At 49.3% G+C, this 16,258-nt stretch overlaps 2 protein-coding genes across 3 annotated transcripts in view; both read left to right on the top strand.

The window, feature by feature from the left end:
• The first annotated feature begins 4,150 nt into the window (after window positions 1–4,150).
• The window catches only part of LOC135056951 (zinc finger protein 850-like), a 155,141-nt gene continuing 143,033 nt past the window's right edge, over window positions 4,151–16,258 (top strand). Inside the window, exon 1 of the mRNA XM_063962737.1 lies at window positions 4,151–4,235. The gene's annotated coding sequence lies outside the window, so the exon portion shown is untranslated. The remainder of the gene's footprint in view (window positions 4,236–16,258) is intronic.
• LOC135057010 (oocyte zinc finger protein XlCOF6.1-like) overlaps window positions 4,180–16,258 on the top strand; it is a 54,307-nt gene continuing 42,228 nt past the window's right edge. Inside the window, exons 1-3 of one of the 2 annotated variants that reach the window (XM_063962868.1) lie at window positions 4,180–4,264; window positions 10,802–10,880; window positions 10,999–11,096. In XM_063962868.1, coding sequence (XP_063818938.1) covers window positions 4,253–4,264; window positions 10,802–10,880; window positions 10,999–11,096 — 189 coding nt within the window. In that variant the 5' untranslated portion in view covers window positions 4,180–4,252. Of the gene's footprint in view, window positions 4,265–5,160; window positions 5,263–10,801; window positions 10,881–10,998; window positions 11,097–16,258 lie in introns of those variants that run through there. The other variant, XM_063962869.1, reaches the window with a different exon arrangement.

The raw sequence follows: 16,258 nt of genomic DNA on the forward strand, positions 1-16,258 counted from the left end.
GATATCTCTACATGTTCTCCAGTGCCGATTACCATCAGATATCTCTACATGTTCTCCAGTGCCGACTACCATCGGATATCTCTACGTGTTCTCTAGTGCCGATTACCATCAGATATCTCTACGTGTTCTCCAGTGCCGACTACCATCGGATATCTCTACGTGTTCTCCAGTGCCGATTACCATCAGATATCTCTACATGTTCTCCAGTGCCGATTACCATCAGATATCTCTACATGTTCTCCAGTGCCGACTACCATCGGATATCTCTACGTGTTCTCCAGTGCCAATTACCATCAGATATCTCTACATGTTCTCCAGTGCCGACTACCATCGGATATCTCTACGTGTTCTCCAGTGCCGACTGCCATCAGATATCTTTACGTGTTCTCCAGTGCCGATTACCATCAGATATCTCTACGTGTTCTCCAGTGCCGACTGCCATCAGATATCTTTACGTGTTCTCCAGTGCCGATTACCATCAGATATCTCTACATGTTCTCCAGTGCCGACTACCATCGGATATCTCTACGTGTTCTCCAGTGCCGATTACCATCGGACATCTCTACTTGTTCTCCAGTGCCGATTACCATCAGATATCTCTACGTGTTCTCCAGTGCCGATTACCATCAGATATCTCTACGTGTTCTCCAGTGCCGATTACCATCAGATATCTCTACGTGTTCTCCAGTGCCGATTACCATCAGACATCTCTACGTGTTCTCTAGTGCCGACTACCATCAGACATCTCTACGTGTTCTCTAGTGCCGACTACCATCAGACATCTCTACGTGTTCTCCAGTGCCGACTACCATCAGACATCTCTACGTGTTCTCCAGTGCCGACTACCATCAGACATCTCTACTTGTTCTCCAGTACTGATTACCATCGGACATCTCTACGTGTTCTCCAGTGCCGACTACCATCGGATATCTCTACGTGTTCTCCAGTGCCGATTACCATCGGACATCTCTACTTGTTCTCCAGTGCCGATTACCATCAGATAGCTCTACGTGTTCTCCAGTGCCGATTACCATCAGATATCTCTACGTGTTCTCCAGTGCCGATTACCATCAGATATCTCTATGTGTTCTCCAGTGCCGATTACCATCAGACATCTCTACGTGTTCTCTAGTGCCGACTACCATCAGACATCTCTACGTGTTCTCTAGTGCCGACTACCATCAGACATCTCTACGTGTTCTCCAGTGCTGACTGCCATCAGACATCTCTACGTGTTCTCCAGTGCCGACTACCATCAGACATCTCTACGTGTTCTCCAGTACTGATTACCATCGGACATCTCTACGTGTTCTCCAGTGCCGACTACCATCGGATATCTCTACGTGTTCTCCAGTGCCGATTACCATCGGACATCTCTACTTGTTCTCCAGTGCCGATTACCATCAGATAGCTCTACGTGTTCTCCAGTGCCGATTACCATCGGACATCTCTACTTGTTCTCCAGTGCCGATTACCATCAGACATCTCTACGTGTTCTCCAGTGCCGATTACCATCAGACATCTCTACGTGTTCTCCAGTGCCGATTACCATCAGATATCTCTACGTGTTCTCCAGTGCCGATTACCATCAGACATCTCTACGTGTTCTCCAGTGCCGATTACCATCAGATATCTCTACGTGTTCTCCAGTGCCGATTACCATCAGACATCTCTACGTGTTCTCCAGTGCCGATTACCATCAGATAGCTCTACGTGTTCTCCAGTGCCGATTACCATCGGACATCTCTACTTGTTCTCCAGTGCCGATTACCATCAGATAGCTCTACGTGTTCTCCAGTGCCGATTACCATCAGATATCTCTACGTGTTCTCCAGTACTGATTACCATCAGACATCTCTACGTGTTCTCCAGTGCCGATTACCATCAGACATCTCTACGTGTTCTCTAGTGCCGACTACCATCAGACATCTCTACGTGTTCTCCAGTGCTGACTGCCATCAGACATCTCTACGTGTTCTCCAGTGCCGACTACCATCAGACATCTCTACGTGTTCTCCAGTGCCGATTACCATCGGACATCTCTACGTGTTCTCCAGTGCCGATTACCATCAGATATCTTTACGTGTTCTCCAGTACTGATTACCATCAGACATCTCTACGTGTTCTCCAGTGCTGATTACCATCAGACATCTCTACGTGTTCTCCAGTACTGATTACCATCAGATATCTCTACGTGTTCTCCAGTGCCGATTATCATCGGACATCTCTACGTGTTCTCCAGTGCCGATTACCATCGGACATCTCTCTGCTGGCCGCTGCACACTTTTCTCTCTGCTGACCACTGCACACTACTCCCTCTGCTGACCGCTGCACTCTCCTCCCTCTGCTGGCAGCTGCAAACTCCGACCTCTGCTGACCGCTGTACACTCCGCCCTCTGCTAAACACTTCACACCGCCCTCTGCTGACCACTGCACACTCCACCCTCTTCTAAACGATGCACACTCCACCGCCTGCTGACTGCACACTGCACCCTCTGCTGACCACTGCACATTCCGCTTTCTTCTGACCGGTGCAGTCCCCCCTCTGCTAACTGGTGACCACTCACCGCTCTGCTGACCACTGCACTCTCCTCCCTCTGCTGGCTGCTGCACACTCTGCCCCCTGCTGGCCGCTGCACACTCCTTTGTATTTTGTCTCTGTACCTTGCAGGAGAAAAAAAACTTTCTGCATAAAATGTATTCTCTGGGGAGCACCAGCACCATACAGATGCAGCATGTACTATATAACTATATGTGACCCTTACTATTGGTTGGTACCTAAAATACGTTTACATAAAGCCAGTCCTGTGTCGAAATCTCCCTCTCCCTCCTTCTTATAAAAGCAGCACCCATAGCTGCTATAACTTTCAGTGCACTTGGGGCTAAATAGCTGCTCCCCCTGTATAATAATAACAGGACACCCCAGGCCGCTCCCCCTGTATAATAATAACAGGACACCACAGGCCGCTCCCCCTGTATAATAATAACAGGACACCACAGGCTGCTCCTACTGTATAATAACAGGACACCACAGGCCGCTCCCCATGTATAATAACAGGACACCACAGGCCGCTCCCCCTGTATAATAATAACAGGACACCACAGGCCGCTCCCCCTGTATAATAATAACAGGACACCACAGGCCACTCCCTCTGTATAATAATAATAATAATAACAACAGTAGAGCACAGGCCACTCCCCCTGTATAATAATAACATGACACCACATGCCACTCCCTCTGTATAATAATAATAACAGGACAGCACAGGATGCTCCGGCTGTATAATAATAATAATAATAATAACAGGACACCACAGGTTGCTCCTCCTGTATAATAATGATAATAGGACAGCACAGGCCGCTCCCCTATATAATAATAATAACAGGACACCACAGGCTGCTCCTCCTGTATAATAATAATAATAACAACAACAGGACACCACAGGCTGCTCCCCCTGTATATTAATAATAATAATGCTAATAACAGGACACCTCATGCTGCTTCCCCTGTATAATAATAATAACAGGACACTACAGGCCGCTCCCCCTGTATAATAATAATAACAACAGGACACCACAGGCCGCTCCCCCTTTATAATTATAATAACAATAATAATAATAATAAATAACAGGACACCACAGGCCGCTAACCCTGTTTAATAATAACAGGACACCACAGGTTGCTCCCCCTGTATAGCAATAATAACAGGACACCACTGGCTGCTTCTCCTGTAAAACAATAATAACATGACATCACAGGCTGCTCCCCCTGTATAATAATAATAATAATAATAATAATAACAGGACAACACAGGCTGCTCCTCCTGTATAATAATAATAATGTCAGGACACCACGGGCCGCTCCCCCTGTATAATAATAATAATAACAATAACAGGACACCACAAGCTGCTCCTCCTATATGAAAAACGCAGAACACAGATCTCAAAAGTAAGTTGGAACGCACAGAGCGAAAGTCAGGTGGAACGCAAGAGCGGAAGTCGGGTAAAACGCAAAAGTGGAAGTCATGTGGAACGCAAGAGCAGAAGTCCAGTGAAACGCAAAAACGGAAGTCCGGTGGAACACAAAAATGGAAGTCGGGTGAAACGCAAGAGCGGAAGTCGGGTGGAACGCAAGAGCGTTGTTAGAACGCAAGAGCGGAAGTCGGGTGGAACGCAAGAGCGGAAGTTGGGTGTGTAACATCCTCCGAAGGAGCGGAGGCCGCGTCTGTCTGGCGGTAAGTCGGCGCTGCACATGTCTGGCGGGGTAATGAGGGTGTGTGTGTGTGACATAAGGGCGGATAGTGAGGTACATGTGATGTGACGTAATAGGTGTGATGTGATATAGGCGGGATGAGAAGAGGGGGAGGTGATGGCTGTCACCACCAGCTCCCTGCAGTCACTGTATAATGGGTCAGGATAGGTGATTCTAGCATCTACCGTCAGGATAGGGGTGGGTGGGGGCAGCGGCTGCCCCAGCAATAGGGATAATCCCACCAGTGACCATAGAGCTGCAGGAGGCAGTAGCGGATCTTGCCACGGGCAAGCAGTACTTTTGCCCGGGGCGCCGCCTTCCGGAGGGCGCAGGGCGCCTTCCGGAGGGTGCCGCACCAGGGCAAGATCCGCTGCTGCAGTGTGTGCCCCCCGGCCCCCGCTGTCGCCCTGCTGCCGCTGGCCGCTGGGAAGGGAAACTAGACGCGTACGCGTCTAGTTTCCTTTCGTGGAGAGGTCCTTTACTGTGCGGTGCGCGATGACGTCATCGCGCACCTGCACGGCCAAGGTCCTCTCCACGAAGGGAACTAGACGCTACGTGTCTAGTTTCTCTTCGTTGAAAGGACCTTTGATGTGCGGTGCGCGATGACGTCATCGCACACCGCGCATCATTCCAGTCTGTACAGAGGGCGTAAATGACCACGCCCCCTGTATGAAGCCACGCCCCCAATGCCGCCCGGGGCGCCAGAAGCCCTTGAACCGGCCCTGGCAGGAGGCCGCAGTTACTGGTAAGCCGCCTCTCAGACACGGCCCTCAGGGTGCCCCAGCGGTCCAGGTTTTCGATATATCCATGGCTCAGCGCAGATGGCTAAATCAAACTGACTGAGGTGCTGATTAAGTCACCTGTGGCCAAGCATGGTTACAGACATCTACAGCCTGGAGCATTGGTGAGCCTCTGTATTAGGGACTGTCCGATTACTGTGCTGTTGCCTCTACTTGCCCCTAACAAACACTGAGGCCTGAGTGCTGACGGCTTTTGGGGTACACCTGATCGTAAGTATCGCAACGTTTCGCACATTTACAGGGGGTCATAGCAGGGGGTGAGCACTACAGCGGTAGCGCCACTTCACTTTTTTCATAATCACATTATTTCACACACTGTGCTGCTGATTAAGTCACTGGGGCCAAGCATGGTTAGCTGCAGCTAAGAAGGAGAGACAGGTGTTAAAGCAGTCTATTGATGGTATGGCTAAAGCAGCAGATACCAAGAAGGCTTCTCAGCCCCCTCTAGTGGTTTCACATAAACGCTCACTGCCACAGGTGCTCCAGTCTGATTCTGATCAGCCTGATGTAGATGATGATGATATGGATTAGGACAGCTCTCTGTCCCCAGGGGGTGGAGGCTCTGATTTTTGCGGTAAGAGAGGTTCTTCACATACCAGATCAGAAGTCAGAACCAGATGAGGAGTTGTACTTTAATGTTAGACCCAAGAGCTGAGCAACTTTTCCTGTATCTAAAGAATTAAACTCCCTGGCCAGGGAGGCTTGGTTGAACCCTGATAGGAAATGTAAAATTCCTCAGAGGTTTGTAGCTACATTCCCCTACCAGCTGATGACAGGAAGGTATGAGAAAACTCACCCGTCAGTGGATATGTCTGTGTCCAGACTGTCTAAGAAGTTGGTACTGCTGGTGCCAGGGGCTATATCCCTAAAAGAGCCAACTGACCGTAAAATTGAGACCACTCTCAAGGCAATTTGTACGGCAGCGGTCGTAGCACCGCGCCCCAATATAGTTTGTGGGTGGATTTCTGGGGAAATGGTCAAGTTGTCCGATAATATTATTAATGGCTCTTAGACAATCTGCCCCAGGATGAGGTCATTACTCTGCTGCAACACATACAGGATGCTGCAAATTTTATGAACGAAGCTATGAAGAAATTGTGTAAGATAAATGGCCGCACTACTGCTATGGCTGTTTCGGCACGCAGAGCTCTGTGGTTGCGTCAATGGTCAGCGGATGCTGATTCCAAAAAGGGTGTAGAAAATCTTCCCTTTACAGGTGATGACTTGTTTGGGGGCGAATGAAATAAATGGATTTCCCAGGCAACGGCGGGTTAGTCTACCTATCTGCCGTCGTCTGCGCCACCTGCTAGACGTTCTTACGCAGGACCCTCCTTGCAGTCTTTTCGTGTAGCATGGTTCAGAGGCAGGGGCCAGGGAGTCTCAACCACTCCCAGAGGATCTTGTGGTAAGTCCCGTAAACCTGCAACTGCTGACTCCCTGTACCAGACCACCGGATCTCCTGCCGCTAAGCTTTCCGCGTGACGGTGGCCCCGTCCCGCAGCAAGGCGATTTTCAGATGGGTGCTCGCCTTCAACACTTTGCCCACATGTCCTGCCGGGATCCTTGGCTTATGGATCTCATTTCCCAGGAATACCGGCTGGAATTCAAACACTTCCTCCTCCCAGATTTTTCAAATCAGGCTTGCCAGTTTTGCCCACTGCAAAAGTTTCCTTGCAAGAGGCAATTCAAAAACTTTTGCGGACAGGAGTGGTGGTTCCAGTACCTCCTCTGTTGCACAGAAGGGGGTTTTACTCCAGTCTTTTTGTCGTTCCAAAACCGGACGGTTCGGTGCAACCCATCTTACGCCTGAAATCTCTAAACCCGTATCTGTGGGCAGTGGTGTCCGGTTTGGAGGAGGGGGAATTCTTGGTATCCCTAGATGTCAAGGATGCTTACCTACACATTCCCATGTGGCCCCCTCATCAGGCTTACCTCAGGTTCACCATCTTGGACGACCATTTCCAGTTTCAGGCCTTGCCCTTCCGTTTGTCCATATCTCCGAGGGTCATCACCAAAATAATGGCGGAGATGATGCTGCAGCTGCGCAGGATGGGAGTCAACATAGTCCCCTATTTGGACAACCTCCTGATGAAGGCTATGTCCAGAGACTGTCTATTGCACAGCATTGATCTGACGACTCGCCTGCTTACGGATCATGGGTGGATTCTAAACTTCCAGAAATCTCACTTGGAACTGACCCAACGTCTCCAATACCTGGGAATGATACTGGATACAGTGTCTCAAATTGTGTTTCTTCCGATGGACAAGGCCTTGGCTATCCAGGCTTTTGTCTTCAGTGCTCCGTCCTCGCAGGGTGTCCATACATCTTTGCATACGTTTGCTCTGCAAGATGATTGCTGTTTATGAGGCAATCCAATACGGCAGATTTCATGCCCGGCCATTTCAGCTGGATCTGCTGGACAAATGGTCGGGGTCTCGCCTTCACATGCATCAGGAAGTGACCTTCTTTCCGAAAGCCCGGAATTCTCTATTATGGTGGCTACAAGTTCCTCACCTGGTAGAAGGCAGGAACTTCAATATCCAATCATGGATTCTACTGACAACGGATGCCAGCCTCCGGGGTTGGGGAGCTGTGACCCAAGGGGCCCAGTTCCAGGGTATATGGTCAACTCAGGAATCTACTCTGCCAATAAACGTCCTGGAACTCAGGGCGATTTACAATGCCTTTCTGCAAGCTTCTCAACTCCTGGGGGATAGGGCGGTCCAGGTTCAATCGGACAACGCCACGATGGTGGTGTACATAAACTGACAAGGATGAACAAGAAACAGAACAGCGATGCGAGAAGTATCAAGATCCTCCTCTGGGTGGAGGCCAACGCAAGGGCCATCTCAGCCATATTAATTTCAGGAGTGACAACTGGGAAGCGGACTTCCTCAGCAGACACGACCTCCATCCGGGGGAATGGGTCCTACATCCCCAGGTGTTTCAACAGTTCATTCACCGGTGGGGCTGTCCGCAGATAGACCTGATGGCTTCTTGTCTCAACGAGAAGCTATGCTGTTACCGTTCCAGAACAAGGGATCCGCAGGCTGTAGCAGTGGACGCGTTGATGACGCCTTGGACGTGCCAGTTTGTGTACCTGTTCCCTCCTCTACCACTAATCCCAAGGGTTCTAAAAAGACTAAGAAGGGAAAGCGTTTAATTCTAATTGCCCCGGATTGGCCTCGACGGCTGTGGTACTCAGACCTCCTAACCATGGCTCTGGAGGATCTCTGGATTCTACCGCTCCAAAAGGATATTCTTCAACAAGGTCCGTTCGACTATCCAGACTTACAGCGGCTACGTTTGATGGCTGGAAGTTGAGAGGCAGATTTAGCAAGGAAGAGTCTTCGCTCCCGAGTTATTTCCACCATGGTCCAAGCCAGGAAGATGGTGACGTCAAAACATTATCATCGTATCTGGAAAAAGTATGTTTCCTGGTGTGAAAGTAGAAAGGTTTCTCCCATGGAATTTAGAATCGGTAATTTTCTACTTTTTCTGCAAGCGGGAGTGGATATGGGCCTACGCTTAGGCTCCATCAAATTCCAGATTTCGGCGCTCTCTATTTTTTTCCAGAAACAACTTGCCATGTTGCCGGAAGTTCAAACTTTCCTAAAAGGCGTGCTTCATATGCAACCGGCCTTCGTGCCTCCCACGTCTCTGTGGGATCTCAATGTGGTTTTGTCCTTCCTTTAGTCGGACTGGTTTGAACCCTTACATAGGGTGGAGTTAAAATTTCTCACCTGGAAAACGGTGATGCTTTTAGCATTGGCGTCTGCAATACATGTCTCAGAATTGGGGGCCTTATCCTGTAAGAGCCTTTATTTGTTTTTTCATGCAGACAGGGTGGAACTCGTGACCCGTCCTCCGTTTTTGCCAAAAGTGGTTTCAGCTTTTCATGTCAATCAACACATTGTGGTACCGGTGTTGTCTGACGCTTCCAAAAGTCCTTGAATGTAGTGAGGGCTCTGAAGATTTATGTCAAGAGGACGGCTCGTTATCGGAAATCTGACTTGCTGTTTGTCCTTTTATGATGCTACCAAGATTGGTCGTCCGGCTTCCAAGCAATCCATTGCTTGTTGGCTCAGGTTGACCATTCAACAGGCCTATACTTCGGTGGCTCTGCCTTTGCCGACGTCTATTCAGGCCCACTTTGACAAGGTCTGTGGGCTCTTCCTGGGCAGCTGCCTGGGGTGTCTCAGCCTTACAGTTGTGCCGAGCTGCTACTTGGTCTGGTTCGAACACTTTTGTGTTCGACACCTTGGCCAAGGATGACCTTCAGTTTGGTCAGGCAGTGTTACAGGGGTCTCGGCACTCTCCCACCCGTTTGGGAGCTTTGGGACTTCCCCAAGGTACTAAAGTACAGATCCCCAGTATCCACTAGGACGTTAGAGAAAATAGGAATTTAATACCTACCGGTAATTCCTTTTCTCGTAGTCCGTACTGGATACTGGGCGCCCGCCTCAGTGCTTCGATTCCTGCTTACCAGAGTACGTTTTTGGTTGGCCCGTCGTTGCGGTCCCCTTATGTTGTTATAGCTGTGCTATCCTGGTTGGGTTGGTGTTGCTATCCACTGTTCTGGTTAACTCCCTCCTTTTGGTTATGGTTGTGTGTTGGCTTGTTGCCTCAACGCTGTTGTATTATTCGTTCTCTCATGGTATGTCCGTCTCCTCGGGAACCGTTTTCCTAGACTGATTCCGGTAGAAGGGGCATAGAGGGGAAGAGCCAGCACACACATACTAAAGGTTTTAAAGTGCCAGGCTCCAGTGGACCCAATCTATACCCCATGGTACTAAAGTACAGATCCCCAGTATCCACTACGGACTACGAGAACAGGAATTACCGGTAGGTATTAAATTCCTACTATTTACTTGCAGACTGGTAATCAATTCTGTACAGAATATGACCGAGCGAGTGTTTTAAAGAACATCTATCAGGATTCAGAGGCTCGCTGGAGAGGTGACTGCTGGGAATAGGACATTATACAGTAACACCAGGGGACGTGTCTGGGTGATGACTGAAGAGGTGACTGCTGGGAATGGGACATTATACAGTAACACCAGGGGATGTGTCTGGGTGGATGATGACTGGAGAGGTGACTGCTGGGAATGGGATATTATACAGTAACACCAGGGGACGTGTCTGGGTGATGACTGGAGAGATGACTGCTGTGAATGGGACATTATACAGTAACACCAGGGGATGTGTCTGGGTGATGACTGGAGAGGTGACTGCTGTGAATGGGACATTATACAGTAACACCAGGGGATGTGTCTGGGTGATGACTGGAGAGGTGACTGCTGTGAATGGGACATTATACAGTAACACCAGGGGATGTGTCTGGGTGGTGACTGGAGAGGTGGCTGCTGGGAATCTGGCATTATACAGTAAAACCAGGGGACGTGTCTGGGTTGAGACTGGAGAGGTGACTGCTGGGAATGGGGCATTATACAGTAACACCTGGGGACGTGTCTGGGTGATGACTGGAGAGGTGACTGCTGGGAATGGGGCATTATACAGTAACACCAGGGAATGTGTCTGGGTGATGACTGGAGAGGTGACTGCTGGGAATTGGACATTATACAGTAACACCAGGGGACGTATCTGGGTGATGACTGGAGAGGTGACTGCTGGGAATGGGCATTATACAGTAACACCAGGGGATGTGTCTGGGTGATGACTGTATCATTGTGTGTGTGTCAGGTTCCTATAAGGTGTCAGGATGTCACTGTCTATGTCTCTATGCAGGAGGGGGAGTATATAGAGGAACACAGGGGTCTGTACAAGGACGTGATGATGGAGAATCACCGGCCCCTCACATCACTGGGTAAGAGGAGACTGTCAATTGTTGTACAGGGGAGAGCAGATATGGGGGCCCCTATATACACACATCACCTGATAATCACATATATACACTGTACTCAGTCACTGTGTGTCTTCTACAGATGGACCCACTAACAGAGATACCCCAGAGAGATGTCCCCGTCCTCTGTATTCCCAGGATTGTACAGAGGAGAATCACAGGATCCCACAGGAGTATCAGGTAGGTAGGATTTAGGGTCTCGTCAATATTCCAAAGTTACCGTCCCTATATGATCTGTAGAGGAGCTGTGCCTCTTATACGCTGATATCCTATTTAATCTCAATAGTATCAGACATTGTTAATGTGTTATTTTATTGTTTCTCTTACGTCCTAGAGGATGCTGGGGACTCCGTAAGGACCATGGGGATAGACGGGCTCCGCAGGAGACATGGGCACTTTAAGAAAGACATTGGATCTGGGTGTGCACTGGATCCTCCCTCTATGCCCCTCCTCCAGACCTCAGTTTGATACTGTGCCCAGTGGAGACTGGGTGCTTTCAGGGAGCTCTCCTGAGTTTCCTGTCAAAGAAAGTATTTTAGTTAGGTTTTTTATTTTCAGGGAGCCTGCTGGCAACAGACTCCCTGCATCGGGGGACTGAGGAGAGAGAAACAGACCTACTTCTCTGAGTTTCAGGGCTCTGTTTCTTAGGCTACTGGACACCATTAGCTCCAGAGGGATTGGTACGCAGGTCTCACCCTCGCCGTCCATCCCAGAGCCGCGCCGCCGTCCTCCTCGAAGAGCCGTAAGATAGAAGCCGGGTGAGTATGAGAGGAAAAGACTTCAGAGGCGGCAGAAGACAGCTTGATCTTCATAAGAGGTAACGCACAGCAGTGAAGCTGTGCGCCATTGCTCCCATTCACCTCACACACATCGGTCACTGTAAGGGTGCAGTGCGCAGGAGGGGCGCCCTGGGCAGCAATATAAACCTCTCCTGTGGCAAATGTACATGTATACATGTACAGCTGGGCACTCTACATGTATATAAAGAGCCCCCGCCATGTTATTAAGAATTTTGAGCGGGACAGAAGCCCACCGCCGAGGGGGCGGGGCTTCTCCCTCAGCACTCACCAGCGCCATTTTCTCCACAGCACAGTGCTGAAAGGAAGCTCCCCGGACTCTCCCCTGCTTACTCACGGTGACAGAGGGTTTTAAAGTAGAGGGGGGCACATAATTGGTGCATATACATACTTTAAAAGCGCTACTGGGTAAACATTCTGTGTTTTTTCCTGGGTCATATAGCGCTGGGGTGTGTGCTGCAGACTCTGTCTCTCCAAAGGGCCTGGTGGGGAACCTGTCTTCAGAAAAGAGCTTCCCTGTATGTGTGTGGTGTGTCGGTACGCGTGTGTCGACATGTCTGAGGTTGAAGGCTCACCTAAGGAGGAGGGGGAGTGTATGAATGTAAGGTCTCCGTCGGCAGCGCCGACACCTGTCTGGATTGATATGTGGAATGTTTTAAAGTGCTAATGTTAATTTAGTGCACAAAAGATTAGACAAGGCTGAAGCTAGGGTACAGTCAGGGAGTCAACCCATGTCTGTCCCAATGTCGCCGGGACCTTCGGGGTCTCAGAAGCGCCCACTATCCAAATAGTTGACACAGATACCGACACGGATTCAGACTCCAGTGTCGACTACGATGATGCAAAATTACAGCCAAAAGTGGCTAAATGTATTTGATATAAGATTATTGCAATAAAAGATGTGTTGCATATCACAGAGGAACCCCCTGTCCCTGACACGAGGGTACACATGTATAAGGGAAAGAAACCTGATGTCACCTTTCCCTCCTCATATGAGCTGAACGAATTATGCGAAAAAGCGTGGGAAACTCCAGACAAAAAACTGCAGATTCCCAAAAGGATTCTTATAGCGTATTCTTTCCCGCCAAAGGACAGAATACGGTGGGAATCCTCCCCTAGGGTAGACAAGGCTTTGACACGCTTAGCAAAAAAGATAGCGCTCCCACTTCAAGATACGGCTACCCTCAAGGATCCTGCTGACCGCAAGCAGGAGGTTACCTTGAAGTCCATTTACGCACATTCTGGTACGTTACTCAGACCGGCAATTGCATCGGCCTGGGTTTGTAGTGCTGTAGCAGCATGGACAGATTCCTTATCAGCGGATATTGAGACCCTTGATAAGGATACCATTTTAATGTCCCTAGGGCATATAAAAGATGCTGTCTTATATATGAGGGATGCTCAAAGAGACATTAGTTTACTGGGTTCCAGAATAAACGCTATGTCTATTTCTGCTAGGCGAGTCTTATGGGCCCGACAGTGGACAGGTGATGCCGACTCAAAGAGGCATATGGAGTTTTTGCCTTACAAGGGTGAGGAATTGTTTGGAGAGGGCCTCTCGGACCTAGTCTCCACAGCTACGGCAGGTAAATCAAATTTCTCTATCGTCCTAGTGGATGCTGGGGTTCCTGAAAGGACCATGGGGAATAGCGGCTCCGCAGGAGACAGGGCACAAAAAGTAAAGCTTTAGGATCAGGTGGTGTGCACTGGCTCCTCCCCCTATGACCCTCCTCCAAGCCTCAGTTAGATTTTTGTGCCCGGCCGAGAAGGGTGCAATCTAGGTGGCTCTCCTAAAGAGCTGCTTAGAAAAGTTTAGTTTAGGTTTTTTATTTTACAGTGAGTCCTGCTGGCAACAGGATCACTGCAACGAGGGACTTAGGGGAGAAGAAGTGAACTCACCTGCGTGCAGGATGGATTGGCTTCTTTGGCTACTGGACATTAGCTCCAGAGGGACGATCACAGGTACAGCCTGGATGGTCACCGGAGCCTCGCCGCCGGCCCCCTCACAGATGCTGAAGCAAGAAGAGGTCCAGAATCGGCGGCAGAAGACTCCTCAGTCTTCTTAAGGTAGCGCACAGCACTGCAGCTGTGCGCCATTTCCTCTCAGCACACTTCACACGGCAGTCACTGAGGGTGCAGGGCGCTGGGAGGGGGGCGCCCTGGGAGGCAAATGAAAACCTTTTTTGGCTAAAAATACCTCACATATAGCCTCCGGGGGCTATATGGAGATATTTAACCCCTGCCAGAATCCATTAAAGAGCGGGAGACGAGCCCGCCGAAAAAGGGGCGGGGCCTATCTCCTCAGCACACAGCGCCATTTTCCCTCACAGAAAGGCTGGAGGGAAGGCTCCCAGGCTCTCCCCTGCACTGCACTACAGAAACAGGGTTAAAACAGAGAGGGGGGGCACTAATTTGGCGTTAGAAATATATAAAAGATGCTATAAGGGAAAACACTTATATAAGGTTGTCCCTATATAATTATAGCGTTTTTGGTGTGTGCTGGCAAACTCTCCCTCTGTCTCTCCAAAGGGCTAGTGGGGCCTGTCCTCTATCAGAGCATTCCCTGTGTGTGTGCTGTGTGTCGGTACGTGTGTGTCGACATGTATGAGGACGATGTTGGTGAGGAGGCGGAGCAATTGCCTGTAATGGTGATGTCACTCTCTAGGGAGTCGACACCGGAATGGATGGCTTATTTAGGGAATTACGTGATAATGTCAACACGCTGCAAGGTCGGTTGACGACATGAGACGGCCGACAAACAATTAGTACCGGTCCAGACGTCTCAAAAACACCGTCAGGGGTTTTTAAAACGCCCGTTTACTTTAGTCGGTCGACACAGACACAGACATGGACAGAATCCAGTGTCGACGGTGAATAAACAAACGTATTCCTTATTAGGGCCACACGTTAAGGGCAATGAAGGAGGTGTTACATATTTCTGATACTACAAGTACCACAAAAGAGGGTATTATGTGGGATGTGAAAAAACTACCGTAGTTTTTCCTGAATCAGATAAATTAAATGAAGTGTGTGATGATGCGTGGGTTCCCCCCGATAGAAAATTATGGGCGGTATACCCTTTCCCGCCAGAAGTTAGGGCGCGTTGGGAAACACCCCTTAGGGTGGATAAGGCGCTCACACGCTTATCAAAACAAGTGGCGGTACCGTCTATAGATAGGGCCGTCCTCAAGGAGCCAGCTGACAGGAGGCTGGAAAATATCATAAAAAGTATATACACACATACTGGTGTTATACTGCGACCAGCGATCGCCTCAGCCTGGATGTGCAGAGCTGGGGTGGCTTGGTCGGATTCCCTGACTAAAAATATTGATACCCTTGACAGGGACAGTATTTTATTGACTATAGAGCATTTAAAGGATGCATTTTCTATATATGCGAGATGCACAGAGGGATATTTGCACTCTGGCATCAAGAGTAAGTGCGATGTCCATATCTGCCAGAAGATGTTTATGGACACGACAGTGGTCAGGTGATGCAGATTCCAAACGGCACAAAGGTGTATTGCCGTATAAAGGAAGAGGAGTTATTTGGGGTCGGTCCATCGGACCTGGTGGCCACGGCAACTGCTGGAAAATCCACTGTTTTTACCCTAAGTCACACATCTGCAGAAAAAGACACCGTCTTTTCAGCCTCAGTCCTTTCGTCCCTATAAGAGTCATATCTGCCCAGGGATAGAGGAAAGGGAAGAAGACTGCAGCAGGCAGCCCATTCCCAGGAACAGAAGCGTTTCACCGCTTCTGCCAAGCTCTCAGCATGACGCTGGGACCGTACAGGACCCCTGGATCCTACAAGTAGTATCCCAGGGGTACAGATTGGAATGTCGAGACGTTTCCCCTTCGCAGGCTCCTGAAGTCTGGTTTACCAAGGTCTCCCTCCGACAAGGAGGCAGTATGGGAAACAATTCACAAGCTGTATTCCCAGCAGGTGATAATCAAATTACCCCTCCTACAACAAGAAAAGGGGTATTATTCCACACTATATTGTGGTACTGAAGCCAGAAGGCTAGGTGAGACCTATTCTAAATCTAAAAAAATTTGAACACAAGAAGGGGACTATATAGTGTCCCGAGACATCAGGGATGCTTACCTCCATGTCCCAAATTTGCCCTTCTCACTAAGGGTACCTCAGGTTCGTGGTACAGAACTGTCACTATCAGTTTCAGACGCTGCCGTTTGGATTGTCCACGGCACCCCGGGTCTTTACCAAGGTAATGGCCGAAATGATGATTCTTCTTCGAAGAAAAGGCGTCTTAATTATCCCTTACTTGGACGATCCCCTGATAAGGGCAAAGTCCAGGGAACAGTTGGAGGTCGGAGTAGCACTATCTCGGATACTGCTACAACAGCACGGGTGGTTTCTAAATATTCCAAAATCGCAGCTGATACCGACGACAAGTCTGCTGTGCCTAGGGATGATTCTGGACACAGTCCAGAAAAAGGTGTTTCTCCCGGAAGAGAAAGCCAGGGAGTTATCCGAGCTAGTCAGGAACCTCCTAAAATCAGTGCATCATTGCACAAGGGTCCT

This window comes from Pseudophryne corroboree, chromosome 3 (genome assembly GCF_028390025.1).
Source record: "Pseudophryne corroboree isolate aPseCor3 chromosome 3, aPseCor3.hap2, whole genome shotgun sequence".
Taxonomy (NCBI): Eukaryota; Metazoa; Chordata; class Amphibia; order Anura; family Myobatrachidae; genus Pseudophryne; species Pseudophryne corroboree.